The sequence below is a fragment of the Tigriopus californicus genome, chromosome 9, assembly GCF_007210705.1.
Source record: "Tigriopus californicus strain San Diego chromosome 9, Tcal_SD_v2.1, whole genome shotgun sequence".
NCBI lineage: Eukaryota > Metazoa > Arthropoda > Copepoda > Harpacticoida > Harpacticidae > Tigriopus > Tigriopus californicus.
Window position 1 is genome coordinate 5,453,806 of NC_081448.1, and position 20,037 is coordinate 5,473,842.

Consider the following 20,037-nt stretch of genomic DNA (forward strand, 5'->3'; position numbering starts at 1 on the left):
AGAAATTTATTTTGTTAAATTTGATTTGCAAGCGTGCTTATGACGTAGTGGTCGTTAAAAAAAATATTAAATCTAAATAAAATAAATCACATTTGTTACCTGATCTCAAGAAACCTAAATTCATAATTAGCAGATTTGCCTTGGCAATAACATTTCTCTCACAAGCCTGTTTAATGGGCTCTATTGATGACGTCTTTCTCATTTTGTTGAACATGCTGACCTTGTACTTACTCCTGTCTTTTTGAACAATAACAAAAAGTAAACCCAAAGTTTGTCAACCCTCCAGGTTCGTTTGTAAGGCGCGATCTGTTAAAACGACTGAAAAAAGAACTATTCGGGCATTTCTCCTACGGCGCTCATACACAATGCGTTTTCCTTCCAGGTTTCTTGAACAACTCAAGAACCATGTCCCATAAACATTGTTCTTAAACTAAAACGTTCATGCCAGGAAAGTAAAGCTTCTTCAGTCAAATTTACACTTTTCGTCTAAACAGGTGCCTATCGCACAAAGCAATTCAATTTAAAATCTTTGCTTAGGATTGAGCGAGGTTAAAAATGCACCTGAAACAAAGGAATGTACAAAACAACAAGTAGCAATCACAGCTTTTCTTACTCTCAGATTTGGCTTTCCAACCCGCTGCTGTGTGAGCCTCTTCCAGATCGTATGGTTTCCTCTGAACAGAGATTTCTTCTTCATGGTCCGAATCCGTCATTTCATTTGAACACCCAAACTCACTGGATATCTTAATTTAACTGATATCAAACAACTATTATTATCATTCAATGTATGAATGCAAATTTTGTCGACCTTCAAGGGAAACCAACCCAACGCTGCTTATCTATTTCGTAGTCTTGATTGAGAACGAGCTCGGATTGGCTCAAAACACTGATTGCGTCAAGTGACAATTTAAGTTTGAGCGAACATCTCAGCCAGCTACATCTGTGAACAAACACTAAAAACAGGAACTCTTGATTCAAGGGCTGACTCATGAACAAACCTTAGTGTGTTTAGTATTAAAACTTGAGGGGAAACTCGCCGGTTTACTCTTATGTACAGGTTGAACATTTTGAACACAATTACATAGAGCTCGTGCACTAAGATGTCGCAAGTGTATGTTTGAAAATAAGTTTAACCTTCTCAGGTCAATGATCAAGTAAGAATGAGTCTGGATTAAGTCCTATTATTGGCCTTCAGCGAATCAGGATGACATCTAAAGCAAACCTTAGCCGGAACGGACATGGTTTCTGATCACAGAAAGTTCTTCTTTTTCCAAAGAAATCGTGACCAAAAATTAGACTCGAAGGGCTCTACCCGTTCCACGTCTCCTCCTAGATCAAGTTTTCAATGTCAGATGAATCAACCATTTGAGAAATCAAAAGATGACGGTATCCTTAAGAACTTGGATTGACCAGTGTTTTTCGAGACGAAATCTCTTCTGATCACCTCAATGTGCCTCTGCACTTTAAAGCCGTTCCCTTGGAACGCGATGTGCTCCTTCTAAACTGACATGCTTGAAACGAGAAGCACTTTGACTTTCATTCCACTTACCGTCCATGCTAAGTTCACAACGGCGTCTTGGTACGAGATACGTACAGTAGTAGTTGTTGTTATTGTTGCTCCGTTCGTTTTTCGCGCTCTGCGGTACTGAGGGAACTCAAACTCAGTAAAGTAGTGCTCTCTCTCTCTCTCTCCTCTCTGTTTGGCTCTCCCGTCCTCGTTCTCCTCCGAGTTTCTGTTCTGAGCACAAGAAGCATTCCTCTTCTTCATTCCTTCGCTCCTTCGTTCCTTCGTTCCTTCGTTCCGTTCACCGATGCCGGTTGTGCGAAAGTCAGTTTCACTTGGAACGGTGTGGAATCCACACAGACTCGCATATTCGCTACTTTCCATTATTTCAAGGAATATTATTAACAAAAGTTGTCATACATGTTTGTGGTTTTTGCCGTTACCCAGAACGTGTCAGGAAGTGTCTAGGGAACTTGTTGAAACCCTTCGCGATTGAATGCTCGGGCAATGCGCCAAAAGTGTCGAGGACAAAAATATGTCAATCTTCAGTGATTTGCGGTCCGCCTTAGTTCGAGTTGTTTATGAAAAAGTGCTCGCAATCTTGGGTTAAGGCTCAAAAAAAGTAGAGTGAAAAAGTGTCTTGGGCATTGTTTAAGAGTGAAACTAATCCCCTCTCAAGCTCCGTTTGACCTCAGGGTGCTTTTAGAGAACCCTAGTGTGCGATCCCTGGTTAGAACTATTTTTGTCCAGCTAAAAGGGTCCCGTGAGGTCGTGGCCAACCCTCCATCCCTTCTCAAACACCCTCCAGGAAGTGGAGGAAGGACAAGAGGGCCACTTAAGAAGCGCCACCAGAATCATCATCCCCTATCAAGGATCTCCGGGCTATTATCGTCCGGAGTTCCCGTTCAATTCCTCGTCTTCTCGTATTTCCTTCTTACTTCCCTACGAGAAATACTACATACCAAGGTAGCCAGGCGGTCTCCTAACTCTTCTGTCTTTATCTACTTAAAAGCTTGAAAGGAAATCGCCATCCTTGGGGCCAAAAGGACAATTTCTCTTCTATTGGAACCCTTGGTGGTAATTGAAAGTGCAGAAAAAGAGTCTGTTGTCCGGAATTGGCCGGAAAGAAAGAACCAAGTCGGACCCTACAAACTCGAGAACCAGAGTGGTTGCTGGCTGGCCTCTTAACGTACTTGTGACACACTCACCACGCGCCCACCGAGCAAGACGGCTCATTGCGTGTAATTGAGACCCAATTTATTGAGTGTTGGTGCATCTGTTGTGGCATCTGGTCCAGAGAGAGAGGCACATTCCAACCCGAAAAAAATGACATCAACCCTTGCGTCGACTCCAGGTAAGAACAAAACTCTGGGGAAACAACACAGGGCGGTGCCGGATTTGGCTGACATATCTGTTTTTATGAACCCCTTTTTCTTCCCTGATGAGTCGTAAAATGAGCTGCATTGCTCTATTGATTTTATCAGCAATAAAGCAGGACAGGAGCTCATCGTTTTTGCTCAGAAGCTTGCTTTGGTAGAAGCTAAATTGCGACCGACTTGAAGATGGAGACGCATACTTAGTTTCCGGTGTGGACGACGAGAGATTCTCGGCCGGTCTTGAGTTAACTCGTCACATTTGGGGGAATGGACCACTCAGAATCACATCTCAAGCAAAAGCTCAGGAAACGGGAAAAATTAATTTACTCGACTTCAAGTAAGTAAAAATGTTGGGCGCACATCTTTTTCACATGAAACGGATGAAAAGAAAAACTTACTTGGCTTATTCACTTTCGACTCGAATCTTCTCAACCATTTCAGATTGACAAATGCACCTTTCTCTTTCCCTTTCTTTCTGCAATGTACCAGTAGACTCGCTTTTTAGCTAGGCAGCAAGGAGACGCTTGAGATTTTTGATCCCTCATTTCTTCATTCTTCATCATGTGGGAGAGCAGAAGAAAGGTCGAATTTTGATAATCCTCTTCGTCTTTCATATCTTGAAGATCTCAGTAAAGATTGCCTGCCATTTCACGAAGTACAGTAGTCTGATAGAAAGGGCGCATAAGGAGCCGCCATTGGTTGAGGTTGGATGGGTGTCTGGCGAGCGATCTCGGCACCAACGTGAATGGAAAATTCACGAGGGGATATTTTCTGTCAAAATCTGAACCTGGAGCCCGTAAATGGCTTCTGATATTCGAGATGGGAGCAAAATCCCAAAGTTTTTGCTGCTTGTTTCTACAACTTTGAAGCACTTTGGCTTTCCGACCCTCGTGTGGCTTTGGAGATCAATTCGAACCCGACGAAAACTTATTTTGTTCGACTGGATGCATGACAAGAAGTCGGAATGCAAATACAATTACAACTTTCTGGACGAGGCAACAAATGTGAAATACGAGGCTAAACGCAATGCAATTTGGAGTTTCCCGCTTCAACTGCACCATTGCTCGTATCAGAGGAGGAGCGTTCATGAGAAAGAAGCCTCTTCTGCACGATTCCCGTCGCTAAATGATAGTATTAGCTTTGGCCTATCTTAGGTTAATAATGATCCCATTTGAAGGCAATCTTATGGAAATGCTTAGTGGATGATAAATGCAATCCATAAGGATTGTTGTCGACAGATGGGACTCAAGGTCACACTGATGGCCTTCGTTGTGATCCTCGTTTTCTTCTTCCTCGTCCTAAGGAGGCAAGCTACCATGATTGCTTAATTGTCCAGAAATTGGGGTCTTTATGGGCAAAATGAGATGAGAGGGATACCTTGGAGCTCATTGCCTCAAAATAATCGCTTTCCTCACGAAGTTGTATATTGGATTCGAAATTGTCCCTTCCTCATAACCAAAAGTATACTTTCATATTGTCTCGGATTTGATCCAGACAGTAAAAATAGATTCACCCTACGCTTTATCAGATACTGTACTTTCCAGTATAGTAGTCCTCATTCATTCAAGTCCTCGGGGAACTGAGTTTCGAGCCCGTGCTTGTATTTGTTAAAGATTCCCTGTCTTGGTTAGTTGTTGATAATGAGCTTGGGAATTGCCATAAATCCTCCGAGAAATAGGCCACGAGATTTTATGAGCTATCTATTAATCTTGGCCACTAGTGGCCATGCCATCCCTCAAACACGGTAATAGTCGAGCGTTTCATTGACTCCATCCGCAAGCTGATCTCGGAGCGGGCCAGCGTGACCACCAAGTTGGTTGGTAAGGCCATGTGGGTGTGGGTGTGTCGTGATAGAGAAGGTCGAAGAGTTTCCCTTGGGGACGTAAATTGTGATTCAGGAGCCATTTCCACGAGATTGATATACTCGCCACTGGAGATCTTGGTTGAGGGAACTGACTGTACCACATCAACTTTGCTCTGGATCTCGAGATGCCGAGCCATGAGTTTGGACGTGAGTACATTTTCCTCGATCCCAAACCATTGTCCAACATACCGGAAGAATGCTATCCAAATTGCATTTGAATGAACGCTTACTTCGTTATCCGTTCTTTGTGGTTCCATTCAGAGGCCCAAGTATGGCATAATAGACATCCTGGATGTCGCCCAATGAGGTAGACACCAGATCTTCCTTCCGCTCTTTCAGCAATAATAAGCCCTTTGTAAGTGGAACCTTGATGACTCCTCTTCTTCCTCGTGACAATGTATTGATGGCTGAGGCGGCCGCCACCAGAAGGATGTGGTCCATGCGTGTACGCAGGTTGGTTGGTGGGTTCGTTCATTCCTTTCTTCTCGTCCTTTCTCGAACTTGGATGGTTTGGGCCCAGGGTGGGCCCTATTTCTTCGTTAACCTCCATTCTAATGATCAGCTTTTCAACAAAGGGTCGTAGGGACCAGAACCCTTAGCGCTGAGGAGGGCAAGGTTATCTGATGATCTGTTCGTCAATCAAAGGTAGCCAGCCACTCTTTGAATCGCGGACTCCGAGGTTCTCCATTATTCATTTTGAGCTTGATTAAAGATATATGATTCTTTTTGACTGAGTTGGGGACGAAATTTAGCTTGACAGAGCGTTTCTACTGTACAGTGGAAACAGGGGTTCATGTTTGCCAACTTTCAATCTTGAGCCTTAGTCTGGTCAAGTTCCAATCTCTCCTAGAAGATTGGGGATGTTTTGTGCTGTTGCAGTCGATGTTTTTATGGCTTAGAAATGACTAGAAATGAGGAAATGACAGTGACGAAAGGATGGCTATGGGAAAATGAATGATTCCTTTCGAAAGGATTCTGGGTCTTCCCATTTTCCCTCCTGTCTCTTTGGCTCTTTGTCTTCTGCATTCAGGATAAGGCCTCTCCTGTCCTTCTTGTGCACACTCTTGTCTAGAGGACGCTTTCGTGTTATGGGTACTTTGGCTGCTTTCAAGATGAGATATGCTGTTTGTAAAGCTTTCATCAGTCTCGCCAAGCCCGTGAGAAATATTGAAGAAAAAACGCTTCTCCTCCTCTTTTCCCTTTCTCTTTCATTCCATCATTTTTTCTACTTTGTTCATGAAGGTTTTCAAGGCCTCCAATCACGAGCACAATACCTCACAGTCATTTCTTTCAAATATGCACCCCTCATTAGTGCCAGGCCAAAAAAGCGTCATCAAGAAAGCCAATCATGTTGGTTGTTTCGGCTCTATTCTCGGCTAGAAGTAGTCTCTTGAGTCTTGGCTCTGCCTTGAAGTGGTCTTGAGCTGTTTAAGTATTCCTGGATCTTGACAGGTCTTGATGTGATGAGGTCACCTTCGGATGCCAAGCCGCTTTCTTTTACGATTGAGCCGAATGACAGGAATCTCGTCTTGAAGAACAACAAGAACTTTTTACTGCCTGAATCCCCGTATCATCCGATATTTCATGGAACGGGGAACAGAGAGGTCGCCAATTCCTGACAGCGTAAAGTCAAAACTAGTCGTAAACTGATCATGGCATGGCTGTGAAGGCCGTTGTTCTCAATAGCGCTCATTACAGTTTCCTACTTGAGCCTTTTGCCATGTTGTCACGTAATTATTGGGACGTTACGTCCGAAGTATCGTCATATCTGCCAAAGGGATAATGGTGCTGTCGATACCACCTTAATAACTACTAACCGGGAGACCACCCTATTTTGAAATTTGCGCGGTAGACACATGGATTTGTCATGGTTGAATTAGGAGATGGAAAGCATGGGCTCTTATTTGCTGTTAACTATATTTGGGGAGCTCTTTTTCTTTCATAGGCAAATCGTTGGTCTAAAAAACTAGTTTGATAAGCAAATAAAGCTACCAGGCGCGCCGGAGGTCAAGACCTCAAACGAGGAGAATCCATTGAAGGCCGGAAAAGCCATGTTTAATGAGGGATGAAAACATGCTTCCCGCGGAAGATCCCGGACAGTCAGAACAGACTCGATCAATCTTTTGAACGTGTATGTTTGATTGGTCAAGCAAGCTCTCTGGGATTTTACGGCTTTTTACCCTCCCATCTTTCCTTGCTTTTACCGACTCTGTTTGATGATCTCGTGTTCCACTCAAGTGGGCCGATGCCTTTGATATTGAGATGAGTCCGTGTTTTGGAACCCCGACAAGTACCTTTGAGGCATCCTTGAACTCCCAAGCTGGTCTTGAGTTCAGACCCTTTTAGATCTCGTCTATCGCCATTAGAAATCAATGGCAGTCGATTCAAGTTAAGCGCAACAATCGCCTAAGCAGAGAAGCCTTTTTGGACTCCCTCGAGAGAAATCTCGACGATCGTTGGAGTATGATAGACCTTGATGGCAATTTAAAGCTAGATGCTGGGCGTAAAAACTTAGGTGGATAAACAATTGTTTAGACCAAGTAGAACTTAATTGCATGAATGAGAAACACATCCTCATAAATGGCATTCAGGCCAGTTGAGTCAATGCAATTCATCAAGCTCTCATTTGGCACAATTTCCCTCTCTTTGTGAGTCCTCCTGCGATGCAGTTTCCCCAAATGGTATTCAGGCCAAAACGAGCAGTCGTCCACTGCTTTTGATTCATCTGAATAGACGTGTACGTAGAGAGTCTTATTGAGGTATTGACCCTCGTTTATTTTGTCGCCTTGGTCAGCCAAACGACATTATCTTCTCTACCTACAGCTTCATGGCATCATTGGCACTTGGCACTCGACCATGCTCATCTTAGGCTCAAACGCAGCATTGCAGTGCACGAAATACGCATTCAAAATGTGCTGACCATTCCCACTCGTTTCTCTCCCTCTCCCATTCCGTGCGGTGGCCTCGAAGGAGTGGCAGCAAAATGTCGGTGATAAGAGAAATGGGATGGGTTATTGTGGAGTGGTGGTCAGAAGAGGATAAGAAAATTCTTGAGGGATTTAGGGACGACTTCTCGCCCCAAATAACCAAGTTCACGACTTGAAGAAGGAAGACTTTGGGGATTCTTTTGCACCCTTTCCCTCCCCTCCGCCATTTCGGTATTCCAAATTTGGTTGGAACTGGTTGGCAAGCATGGTTTTAAAGGGACAACAAACTGTAGGTGACCTGTGCCAGAAGTGTGAAGAGAGGAAGATTGCCGACATGATGCAACTAGGGGTTGATTTCATTTTATGGGTAAATTGGACAATGGAGCGAATGGAAAGACGAGCAAAAAGGTTGGTAGCCGGATGACCATTAAAATTTGAGATGAATACTTCTTGGTGTATAATTTCGGGACATTTGGTAACCTCTGGTCATAAAAATGGGAAGACACTCTTTCAGGTACTTTTTCATCATTCGATGAACTATTCAAAATTTATTCTCGGTGTTTCTCGTACTACCCATTGAGTTAGTTTCGTCCAGAGGGTAACGTGTTTTGTTAATATGATGATGATTTAATGTTGGTTTCCACCTTGGGCGTGCATTGGCACTGCCATTATCTCGAGAGTGCAGGAAAGTTCAGGAGAAGTTTTAACCTTTGACGCGGGCGTATTTGAAATGAAAGTAAATGCATCTTGGGCCATTTGCTGTCGTGGTTGTGTGAGTTTTAGGGGTTGAAACTGAATCGGAACGTATGGAAGATTATTTTAGGAGCCAGGATAGTTCATATCATTTGTCTGACTTGCACTCATTGACAAAATATGATAAGTGAAATTTCACTTTTTAAAGACATGATATCATTACTATATCATTGCACACATAAGCAGGTTAGAACAAGCCGAAAAAGGACGTTTACTAATGACTGACAACCTGAACTTGAATGAGTTCATTAGCTGCACATGGGGATCTGGACAAGGAAATGTGTTCCATATGTTACCAGTCCTCTGTTAGTCAAGAATCTTTCTTGGCCTTCACTAAGTTTAATTGAACTAAAGGTGTTGCAAGGGTTCATCACACTGTTTGCTGATACGTCTAATCCAAGCTGACGATTCTGCATTGCTTTAGCAAATCCTCAACATTCTTAGAAAGTAAGAGGCATCGTGTCCCTCTTAAGACCATGGCACCAGAGTATTTTTCTTTGAGCCAAATTGATACTTGTTTGGGTTGGGCTAAAATTCCATGAACAACCTCTTGGCCTTCATTAAAGACCTGTTCTCAGAGGATCAAAGGATCGCTTGGACCACCAAAGGGACCAGACTCTTGTCACGAGTTGCCTCGATTTTGGCCGTGAACCCTCACAGACTGAAAGAGAGACCTAAAAGTAGTAGTGTCTGCTCTCATAGTACGAAATGACTTACTTGTCTGGCCTTGGGCAAGGAATGGAGCTGGAATAGCGATTAATGAAGGAAGTTTTCAAATTAGAAATTGATAAGTTCTTTCCATTCTTTTAGCTCTTTCGATGATATGTTTTACCTCTCAAGGTTTTAAGTTCGTCGTCAAGATTCTACGGATGTCCAGGAATGGCTTCAAGGGATCTTCATTGGGCAATAAAATGAATGGAACGTGCCCTATGGCCAAGCCCAACCTTGAAGGTTAGACTGAGTATTAGTTTTTCTGGGTTCAAAGTTTCCTTTAGATCCTCTTTGGACCCTCAAGTGAGAACAACCCGACGTGTCGGGAATCATCAAATGGAACGCGATTGAAACGGTACCATCAAATCGTTGCCTCAACAGGGTATTGTAAAGGCTAATTAGGTTACAGCACCAATCTATTTCTCGTCTCACCTTATTGGAAATTGACAAGCGCGCCCAAGTTGGATAGATAAAAGAAAAAAAATGAAAATGTGGTTGATCTGTTCCTCCAACGCCCGTCTTGATCTTGGGGAGGATGTGACTTCTGGCCATCTTCAAGGTCATAAAAGTGATTAAGTGATGGCAATTCCAATAATATCATGGTTGTCAGTGATGACTTGGTCTTACATAGGCCCTCTGTCTTGTTGTGTAAGAGAAGAACGGGACCCTAAAAGAGGAATATTCAAGAGTATCGAAGTCATCAGATTTTCCCAATGACTAGCGCAATATTGCACAAGGTGTGCCCCGAATCAATCTCTTATTTACAGCCAAGCAATATTTGAGTGAAATATGTGTTACCATTGGTTGCAAATCACAAGCGGCATCACTGCTCGAGGTAGGAGTTGAACAAATTCTAGCGGCCAAAAAGGGAAAAAGAGCAATAGTAGGGAAGAACCATGACTGTTTTGCTTGATTCAAAACTTTTGAAATCATGTAAAGACAGATATAAACAAAAGTGATTCAACTTCTCATGAATGATTTGAGTTTATGTGAGATTGTAAAATATGAAGGATGAGTAGAGACTCTCGAGTGTGTAGTTTCAATATCTTGTCATTTTGCGGCATTTTTAAGCATTGAGGTGGTTTTGACCAATCTTAAAATTGGACATTTTTCTGTCAATTTTTTGTACCAAAGAACATTAACAATGCATCTTGGTATATCTGTTGCACTTTAATACTTCATCGAGTCATTTGTTACGTTTGTTTTTGCTTAGGTAATTCAGCCTCCAGTGGTGCGTTTTTTTGTGGCAATCCTGAACTTTACCTGTCATTGAATAAGACCGTTGATGTAGTTCATCTTAGCATTGCATTTATCCTAATCTTGGCTACGTTTTTAGCAAGATAAAGCAATTGAAAGTGCAAAAAATGAAAACACTCTTTTTCTAACTAGTCTTCAAAAAAGTTAATAAAAGAGTGTTAATATTAGTTCGCGGCATCTGAAATCTAGACCTTTGGGAGGATTACGCATTTTAAGAAGTTGCAATATTGGCTTTAGTAAAGTTTGCAATACCCAATTTGAATATTTTTGGCACAAGCACATCAAAATGAAAGTAAAAAGAAAATAATCCATTTAATAAATCCTCTTTTCAATATAGCTGGTCATTTAAATTCAGTAAGTTATTGATAGTTGACAAAGTAATTAGATAAAGTATTGCAAACTTGGTTATTTAGTAGCACTATTTTGGCTCAATTGAAAATTAATCACAAAAAACTCAGTGGTCTACAAAGTCTCAAATTTTGGACTTACTATTGATTGAAAACAATAGCAATTTATAATATATGTGAATCAAATATTTTCATTTTCTTAATTATTGGGCGCGTTTTTTCAATATTTTGCCTCTTTTTAAAGAAAACATTACTTCGATGTTTCACCAAAAGTAGTTGAATATTTTCAGTGTCTCTAGAGATGATATTTCTGATTTAGCATGTAATAGTAATGCCGCCACACAACTAACTGAATTGATTTTTTTCCAAAGAATCTAGTCCAACTTCTTAACTCATACTATTTATCATAAAACTTGATGTTGAGTTGTTCAAACAATGAACAACTTTAATTGCATTGTTGTTGCGTCCAATCACCCTATAGAACCATCAATAGGAGTAATGGGATCAAATGATTATCAAAATCATATGAAGGGTACGAGAAAGCTTAGAAAGTAAAGACAATAGTTAATTTCCAAGTAATGAGTTATTATCAATCAAAAAGATTGCCTTAGTTTGATGTGAGAATAGTCAGGGTGATATGTTGAGGCTATCGAATGGTTTCCCAATATGCCATTATTAATGTGATGTCATTGGAAAGAAAACCACTCTAGTAACATCCTTCTGTGATTATTTATCTGATGGTATCAATTATCCAGTTCTTTTTGGATTTTTGATGTTGCTGAATGTCTCATTCAATTTTACCACGATTTCTTGTTTTTTAACTTTTTCAGAATAGAGCTTGCAGAGTTGGAAAATAACAATGTTAACCGATTAACATCGATTGTTGTCTAGGCTTGTAAATTATCTTTCTTTACCACAACGCAAGAACAAATTTTAGCAGAGGGATTACTAACGCGGTCTTTCCTTTTTTGCCGTGAGATGTCTCATTATGAAACAAGCAGCCCCTATTAACGTCTATGGTAGTTTGACTTCCATAATGCTTATGATTGTTTGGAAATTCTACACGAACATGTTGGATCTTGAGGATCTTATGATCTATGCACACAAATTTAAGGTTCATATTCCCATGTTACCTCCTCTGTATTAGCCATTCCACCGCCCATCTTTCCACGCCAAACTTTGACACGAGCTTAAAGGTAAACTCTCATTTAGCTTCAGAAGCCAAGAACATGGTTTCAATCAAATCATCTTACCTATTGTGATTCGGTCTTCCAGCCTATCTTTAGCAACTTTCACGACAAGTTATGGGTCTATCGTGAGCCAGTTTAATCTACAGAAATCCCTTTTAGATTTATTTAGTCCACTGGTTGGAAAGCCAAAGAATGCAAAGGCCACACGACGAGGTACCATCTCCCTGACGGACGAAGAACGTGCTAGTACGTGTGTTTACTTTTAGGCTCCTTTTCCACATTATACGCACCATCGACCAACTACCACCACTATCACGGCGACTACTAATACTGCAACGACTACTACCACTCCAACCACCACCACCACCACTTCACGTCCTCTTCCTCTTCCAGCCATACCAAACCCCATGACTTCGACATGGATGTGCAGTGGTACTTCCACAATAGAACATTCTCGTCAAAATGTAAATTGCTTCCAAAGGGACTGGGAACAAGTCTTCTCAAAGGTACTCCGTATGTGGATGGAGGGAAAGGGTTGGAAACCTGCATTACGATATAAAGTGTGTGTGTGTATGTGTACTACCTAGTTCCGAACAGTGGGTGCATACAGTACAGCCAGGGGTTTGCGTGCTTTTGTGTGATGGGATGGAGATAAAAGCCACTTGCTCGAGGATTTTTATCAACTTTTGATGGCCGTTACGCTTTTGCATAATAATACAGTGTTTATGGTGAGCTTGGAACAGAATGGACCAAGACAGAAATTGGGATTTTACCCGCGGTGAATCGTAGCGACATTGACGGCACCCTTTTTTGGCACCGAGCAATCTCTTGATAGTATCTTGAGTAAATGAAAGTCGCTTGGGGGTGGGTGGGTGAGATCTCATCAACTGTCACACTTGACAGACCACGAGTCCATCGGGGTCTTGTTATCCTGTTGTACACTTGATATGTGCAATATTATTATTGTTGTTTGCTTACTTGGTGGCTCCAAGAACGAAGGAACGAACCTCTTCAGGAAGGCCAATGGCTTGGTACACAGAAGGGTTGCGTTCCACGTTATGGCACATGCAAAATAAGACTTCAACACCGAATTGGATAGAGCGTGCGTGGAAAGCAGGAAAGCAAATCCTTCCATCAGACATCCGTGTCATCTTTTGAATGAAAAGGAGAAACATCAAATGTCAACATGAGTCAAAGAATTTACTACTCCTACCCTTCCTCGTTTACAAATGATGTTTCAAAGCAACAAAGAAGAGCTGTCAGTTTAGATTTAAAATCATGCCGCTTTGGCCTCCAGTCAATTCAGTCTCCTAAAGATTTCCACAACTCTAAATATATTGCTTTTCAGGTATGATTTTATTTACTCATGGCCGTGGTAAATGATAATGGGAATTTCAAGCTACTTCCTGGTCCACGTATCCTCAATTCCTCATGGCTCAATGGGGAGTTTCAACCTCATCTCCCAGATTAGTATGCCAGAGTACAACACGAGGGTGATGTAAGACGACCTCTCTGTAGTTGGTAGCCCTTCATCTCTCAAAAGGGGTCTGCTCCACCCCCCTTTATCATGGCATCCTTCTCCATTTCCATGATGTGCATAGGGATTATTCTGTTTACCCTCCATTTTGGAAGGATCACTTGCCGGAACCAAGAGAGAAGAAGAAAAAAATGCCCACTCTCTTATGAACCTCTTGGATCTCCGACGTCTGAGGGATTGGCGGAAACCAGGGCTAGGAGGATCTTGTCTTCATATAATGATCGGCACAAAGGAAGTCAAAAATGTGTGTTAGACTGATTATATCAAAGCACTGATGAAAATGTATTGATTTCTCATGTCCTTGGTGCGGACATTAGGGTGTTAAAATTGTTTCAAATGTAGCCCTTTATTTAAAGAAATGGAAAGATCATTGAATTCATACCTTAATGCCAGCAAAAGAGCAAGAGCGTGTCTGAATTTGCTCAGTGCCACAAGAGAGCAAAAAGAGGGCACGTGTCCCACATCAAGGGAGCAGCCCAACTCAAGTCAGTGCCAATCATGGATCCTCGCCCGTAAACAAAAAGGCGGCATTTTTTGGATCGTCAAAGGGCCAAGGCGGATGTACGCATTTTTTGGATCGTCAAAGGAAAGGGGTGACTTAACGGACTTCTATATTCATCCCCCTTTGCCAAATGTTCGGTCTTTCTTCTTCATTTTACGCCAAGGGATCACAAACCAGACGCTGAGCTTTGAATGAATAATGAGTCATTTTTAAACCGCCTCTAAAAGTGAGTAGTCAAGCGAATCCTATTAAAATGTCGGGTTAGACCCTAGGATGATTGAGGCAGTCATCAGCTTGCATGCTCTTGTAGATAATTTTTTTGTACGTTTGTATCATTTTTCAGAAGATCACTTACTTGGTTCTCAGCCTGTTTTCATTTGTCACGTGTATTGGGTTTAAAAAAGAGTCCCATTCTCAACGCTTATTCTAGGACTGTTGCAATCTCGTGCATTGTCTTTTAGGCTGGTCTCATTCCTTTCTTACCAGGAAATCTGAGAGGAAATCCAATCTTGTTTTATGACCGTTCAATCATTACATTGATTCCTTCAAATGACAAACAGTCTTTGAGAACGAGCTGGCTGATCCCCCCTAATTCATCAATGGAAATGATCGGGGTTGGTGTATCTCCATGCACATTTTACCACCATGGGCAATAGTGCAGTATCTATTTTGTACACATAATGACAGTCCCCTCAAAATACAATCTAAAACAAGAAAAGGAAATACTGCAACGAGTGATGTAATTTGACCAAATATCTTGCCATGTTTTATCATTACGCTGTGGATCATTATGAATATTTATTCCGAACGTCAAGATGTGGAGATAGTAATCCTTACAGGAGATGACGATATGTAAAGAAAGTTGACAAAGAGCTACAAAAAAACCTTCTAAAAATGATACCCTATCGTCATCCAACTTTCTCAAAATACCAAGATATCGGCTATTAGATCAACTTTTATGAAGCGTGTACCCACTGTACGTATAGATCAGGTCCAATTATAGAACAGTTCAATGCGCTGAAAAAGATGATGACAATGAGGTGAAAGCCCAATTTCTTTGAAATGAAAAAAACCCACAAACCAAAATGATACTACATCGTTTGCCATAAATTAGCACAGGAATTAAAGCAAAAACATTACCAGATTGTATGCTAGATGGGCTCTGCTAAAATTCACCGGCAATCTGGCTGTCTGAATGCACATGGTGGAATTCCCACTTGAGCCAACGAATGACGTCAGAATGAAGTCTTCTCCAAGACTCGTTGCTTTCTTGTTGATCCTCCTCCCTAAGTGGAATGAACCTCGTCCATGTAAACACTCACGGAAAGGGACAGGACCGTCCTTGGTTGGGGATGAATGTAAAGAATCAACTGATTATGTTCATGCCATGGGTTTCGTTCCTAAATGCTATTCATGAAGACTTTGGCTGGAGCAAGCTATCCCAGATCCCTCCTATCAATGTCTGGGGATCTTGAACTTCCACCCACCGGTCATTTATTTACTTGATGATCCCATCTCCATCCTGGACTCCGTGGACTCGGTGGAGCTCGGTCAAATGCTTGCGGTAATGTTTGTTGTATCATCCAACGTAGATTCGATCAGGCCTCTCAGGATCTTTCAAGACACGAGGAGCGAGGAAAATTCACATTGCCTCCCCTCTTGGCGATCTGGGAAAGAATGAACCAACTATGAAAGCTTCATGTTGGAACTATCGACGAACTTTGGATGGAGTACTGTGGGCACACACGAGTTGTTTCGATACTATTTCTATGAAGGCCAGACTTAATATCAGCTCCAATATTGGAGCTGAGAATGAAAAGTCAACCATGGAAAAAGAGTAGGGATACCAAAGGTTATAAAAACACAACAATTTGGGGAAGGTTTCAATTTAAATTGCTTTCCACTGATCCAACTATTTGAAAACCTCGCTTCAATTATGCTGTAAAGTTGAACAGGAGAAAAATCTTCACTTGTGTTTGAATTATTGACCAAAATAGCATTGCGTCCTTCACGGAAAATGCAGAATTTTGGCCCATAGATGCATAACCAAATTGCAAGCCGGTAAATTTGAATTTTTTTTTTTTAAAACAAACGGCTTTGGAACAAATTTACACTCCCCATACTCTCATAGGAGGCAAATGCCTCTTCAATATTAGAATGAGATTCGGCCTCGTGGTTCATGAATAAATGGAACAAAACTACTTCCTGTCTTTAAATGGTACCTTAGAATACATCAGATAGATGCGTCCATTTCTTGGCATCACCACGTGGTACAACCATGATTGAAGAGCAGGAGTTTTCATATTGGAAACCATTTTTGCTCGAGCCGAATTTTCCGAGGCCGATAACCCTTTGGAAGTAGTGGTTCAATCCCAAGTACTTTTCTTGGATGGAGGTTGGCGTACCGAGCAGGTACGCAACAGATGAGCGATGAGAAATGCGGACAGATTCCCTCCCTCCTTTCTCTTTGGCTGAGAAGTCGCCAGAAGCTCTTTGGCCACCTGAATCTCCCCCCCTCCGCTCTCTCAATGAACTTGTGTGTTAGCTTTTATGATATTGCCGAGGGCCTGTTCGATCTAAGCCTGGGCAAAATCGAAAGGCAATTGCCGAGAATACTTCTTATCCTGGACAGCTGTACAGTACATATACGGAGTGTCCAACCATACGGAAGAAGGGAGAGACCACCATAATTTGTGATGGGGTACATCGGGCTGTTATCTCTCCGTACCTTTCCCCTTTTTCTTGATGGTTGTCGAAATTGATGCCAGACGGGCATTCAAAGCACGGAATTATGGATATTAGTTGGAGCACAGCAACACCTTCTCTTTCGCCCTATCATCGTGGCAGCAGCTGACGGGAATCCTGATACCTTTGAAAAGCTTTCATAACGAGAGCAAGAAACGACCGAACGAACGTTCTTCCTGGGTACATCATCTCATCACAGCCAGACGGATCATCTTGCAAAGTCTTTTTGAACGTGGCCTTACACTTACTCAGTATTTGTAGGACTGTGCGGACCAAGCCGCTCTGAGGAACGAGGCTGAGTTGACTTGTCTTTGGCGAAATGTGAGTGGGCTCCTCAGTCTTGTTATTTGATCTTTTTGCATCATTCCATAAGCTAGGAAATGTTGCGAAGAATATTGGGCTGGAATCCTCTGGTTCGTACCCGGCACCTTCAGTACCTCAACCGCACACGACAAATACAGAGTAGGTTTTTGAAAAGAGAGCAACCAAAAGTAAACGGTTGGAGAGAGAAACACAAAGTTTGAAATGCTCCCAAAAGAGCACAGGAAACCAAAAAAGGAATGAGAGAAAGAGGAAAGAAGAACAGGTCGAGTGTACCACTGGTCTATTTAGCTCTTGGCGAGGCAGATTTATAGGCTTTTGTGGCTTGTTTTAAGGCGCATAAATGTATCCCGAAAGTTTCTTATGCATGAACCTTCAAGTATAGCTTCACACCTTCCCGCATTCATTCATGTGTTTCTTTGCGAACCCTAGGCAAACATGGCCTTAACCCACTTCTTGGAACAGATGGTAGCGCCTAAATCATGGTTACGAACATATCGGTCGTGGATTTACAACTCCGAGCGACTTACAGTAAGGACATTGAGAACAGAGTTTGAAAAAGCCTCGTAGCGAAATTTGCCATCTCCAGGGGGCATAACCATAAATGTTTGTTCCAGCAGCTTCTTTGGCACTTTTCTCTGGTCCTAATGGTCCAATTGTGTCTCACACCCAAAAAATCAAGCAAACGAGGGTTCTTTTTCTTCCTCTGCCTGCTTGGTCCTGGTTCGACGATTTCAACCAGAGATACGACAAGTCATCCCTAAGCTCCCTTCGGACTCGGAGTATAACTATAGGGCACAAAAGCTCCACCGACTCTCATACGGCCTGCTGTCTTGTATACAACATAGTACACCATCTCGCCACGCGGCCAAAGAGCAACAAACCAGTGGCAGAAAAGTTCACTCATGAAGAGCTTGTTGGGATGGAACGACTTCTTTTTCACCCTTTCATCAGCAGTGGCAGAAAAGTTCACTCATGAAGAGCTTGTTGGGATGGAACGACTTCTTTTTCACCCTTTCATTTCTGGATTTGAAGGCTGGTGGCCATGACACAGCATTGAAGAAACGTCTGCCATGCAATGAATGACGGAGCTTTACCCTCGAAGATTCGTAAAAAAGACAGAGAGAAGGAAAAAGAAGGCTGAGAAAATGTCGTGCGGAACACATTAACTTGGCAGGGGGAGGAAGACACAACTAAACAAGTTTTCCGAGGAAATGAGCGAAACTTTCTGTCGGCGATCTCTCACCAAAGAGGACCACTCGACTTGGGAAGCAGGAAGGGTAAATTCTAATTTTTCCTCTCCCCCCTAGAAATAATGACCACAAAGTACAATTAGAGCACCCCATTCACAAGTGAAGATAGGCTCGAGGAATGTACTGAGCTGTATGTTCCAACTGTAGGGAGCAATAGGAATGCACTTCCACGTGCTCTCAATGTCTTCCGTGTAATCTTGGGGTAGTCCTTTGCATGGGTGATGAAAACTGAACATATCTTGACAAGATGAGTCCGCTGGAGAACGGAACAACAAAAAACTTGACGCATGGACAAGCGTTGGTTCCATCGTCGTCAGTTCCGTCGCTCTGAAGTAAAACTCTCGTAAAAACTTTCATCATCAATGGCAATAATGAACAAGAATTTATGTCGACTGGATGGGTTTTATGAGCAAATGTTACACTTGAGCCAGCTTTTACTTAAAGAGAAGCTGCTTCAATTGAGCTGGAATCACCACCTCGCTCGTTTTGAAGATACACATGTTCCACTTTGCATACGATTGGGGACTTCTCAAAAACACAAGTCAGAGATGACAGCTTGATGAATGTGAATAATTTATGGAACACAAATTCAGGATCCATTCCACAAAACCAGTCTTGACATTAATTGCCATACAATCCTCTTAACACTTGCTGCTATGCTAGCTGATCGTGCAAGGAGTGCCATCCATCCGAACTCTCCTCTAATTTCTCTGGAGAGTTTGAGAGCTTACTCATACATCGAAAATCATTGAAATATTTCCTTCCTTAGCGACAGAGTATTTCATTCTCTTACCAAATACACCTAACCGGCTTCACAGAGCGAGCTCAAATCCGACGAAATGGGGAAGGAAATTGATTTAATTCAAAACGATAACAACTGTTCCATCCCGTTCCCCCTTCCTGTTCCCCTATTTGTTGTTGGTTGGGTAACCATTACACTGTTGGTCCCTTTGCTGTTTGGATCTTGCGTCAGCTCGCTTGGATCGCTCGAGTATTCATAATTGCTCTTAAACTTGAATTGATTGGACGTGCCCCTTGATTTCTGGAAACAACGTGGAATTCTCGTCTGGGTTTGTCAGCTTGCTGAGAATCTCCTGTCCTGACTCAACTTGTTCCATGGGTTTCATGCCAACATCGGACCACCTCCAGCCTTGAACGTGACCTTTTTGTAAAATGAATTGTAGCAGACACTCGCTTTTTCTTGAGGTGTGACATATCCTACTCAACATCTTCAAGGAAACAAAGTGAAGAAGGGTCTGCGAAAAAAATACCACCCTCAAAGTTACGAGTCTGTGTTTTGGGCTCTCGAGGGAATGCACCAGAGAATTAATCTTGCACCTCTTCGCCTAACGTGGCTTTGGGCCTTGGATACTCTGTATTTTTTTCTTCTGAATCTGGCTGTCTCTCCTTCTCTCAAAATTAATTCGCAAAACATGCACTTTAAGGCCGAGTTTCGGGATAACGGATGAATGAGCTTTTCCGTTTCTATTGTCGGAGGTCTTTGGTCTTGATACTTGTAGGGAACATGACTCTTCGCATTCGTGAGCAATCATCCTTCTTTCTTTGTGTCTTCTGTGAAAAGAAAGAGGGGAAGATAAAAAGACCTCCCCTGAAAAATTCCCCGGGTTTATTTGGTGAAAGTCTAGCTTCTCCTTCTTTCACCGAGCAACCCAATATTCTTCAAGCTTAATAAGATGACATAAAATGAGTGTCTTTAAGAAATGTTTTGCTATTTGTTCAAAACAAAAAA

General features: G+C 42.1%; 1 protein-coding gene across 3 annotated transcripts in view; it reads left to right on the forward strand.

The window, feature by feature from the left end:
- Positions 1-1,837: 1,837 nt before the first annotated feature.
- Positions 1,838-20,037, forward strand: part of LOC131886848 (zwei Ig domain protein zig-8-like) — a 38,716-nt gene continuing 20,516 nt past the window's right edge. For all 3 annotated transcript variants that reach the window (XM_059235270.1, XM_059235269.1, XM_059235272.1), the window contains exon 1: positions 1,838-2,858. In XM_059235270.1, the coding sequence (XP_059091253.1) occupies positions 2,831-2,858 (28 nt within the window). In that variant the 5' untranslated portion in view covers positions 1,838-2,830. The remainder of the gene's footprint in view (positions 2,859-20,037) is intronic.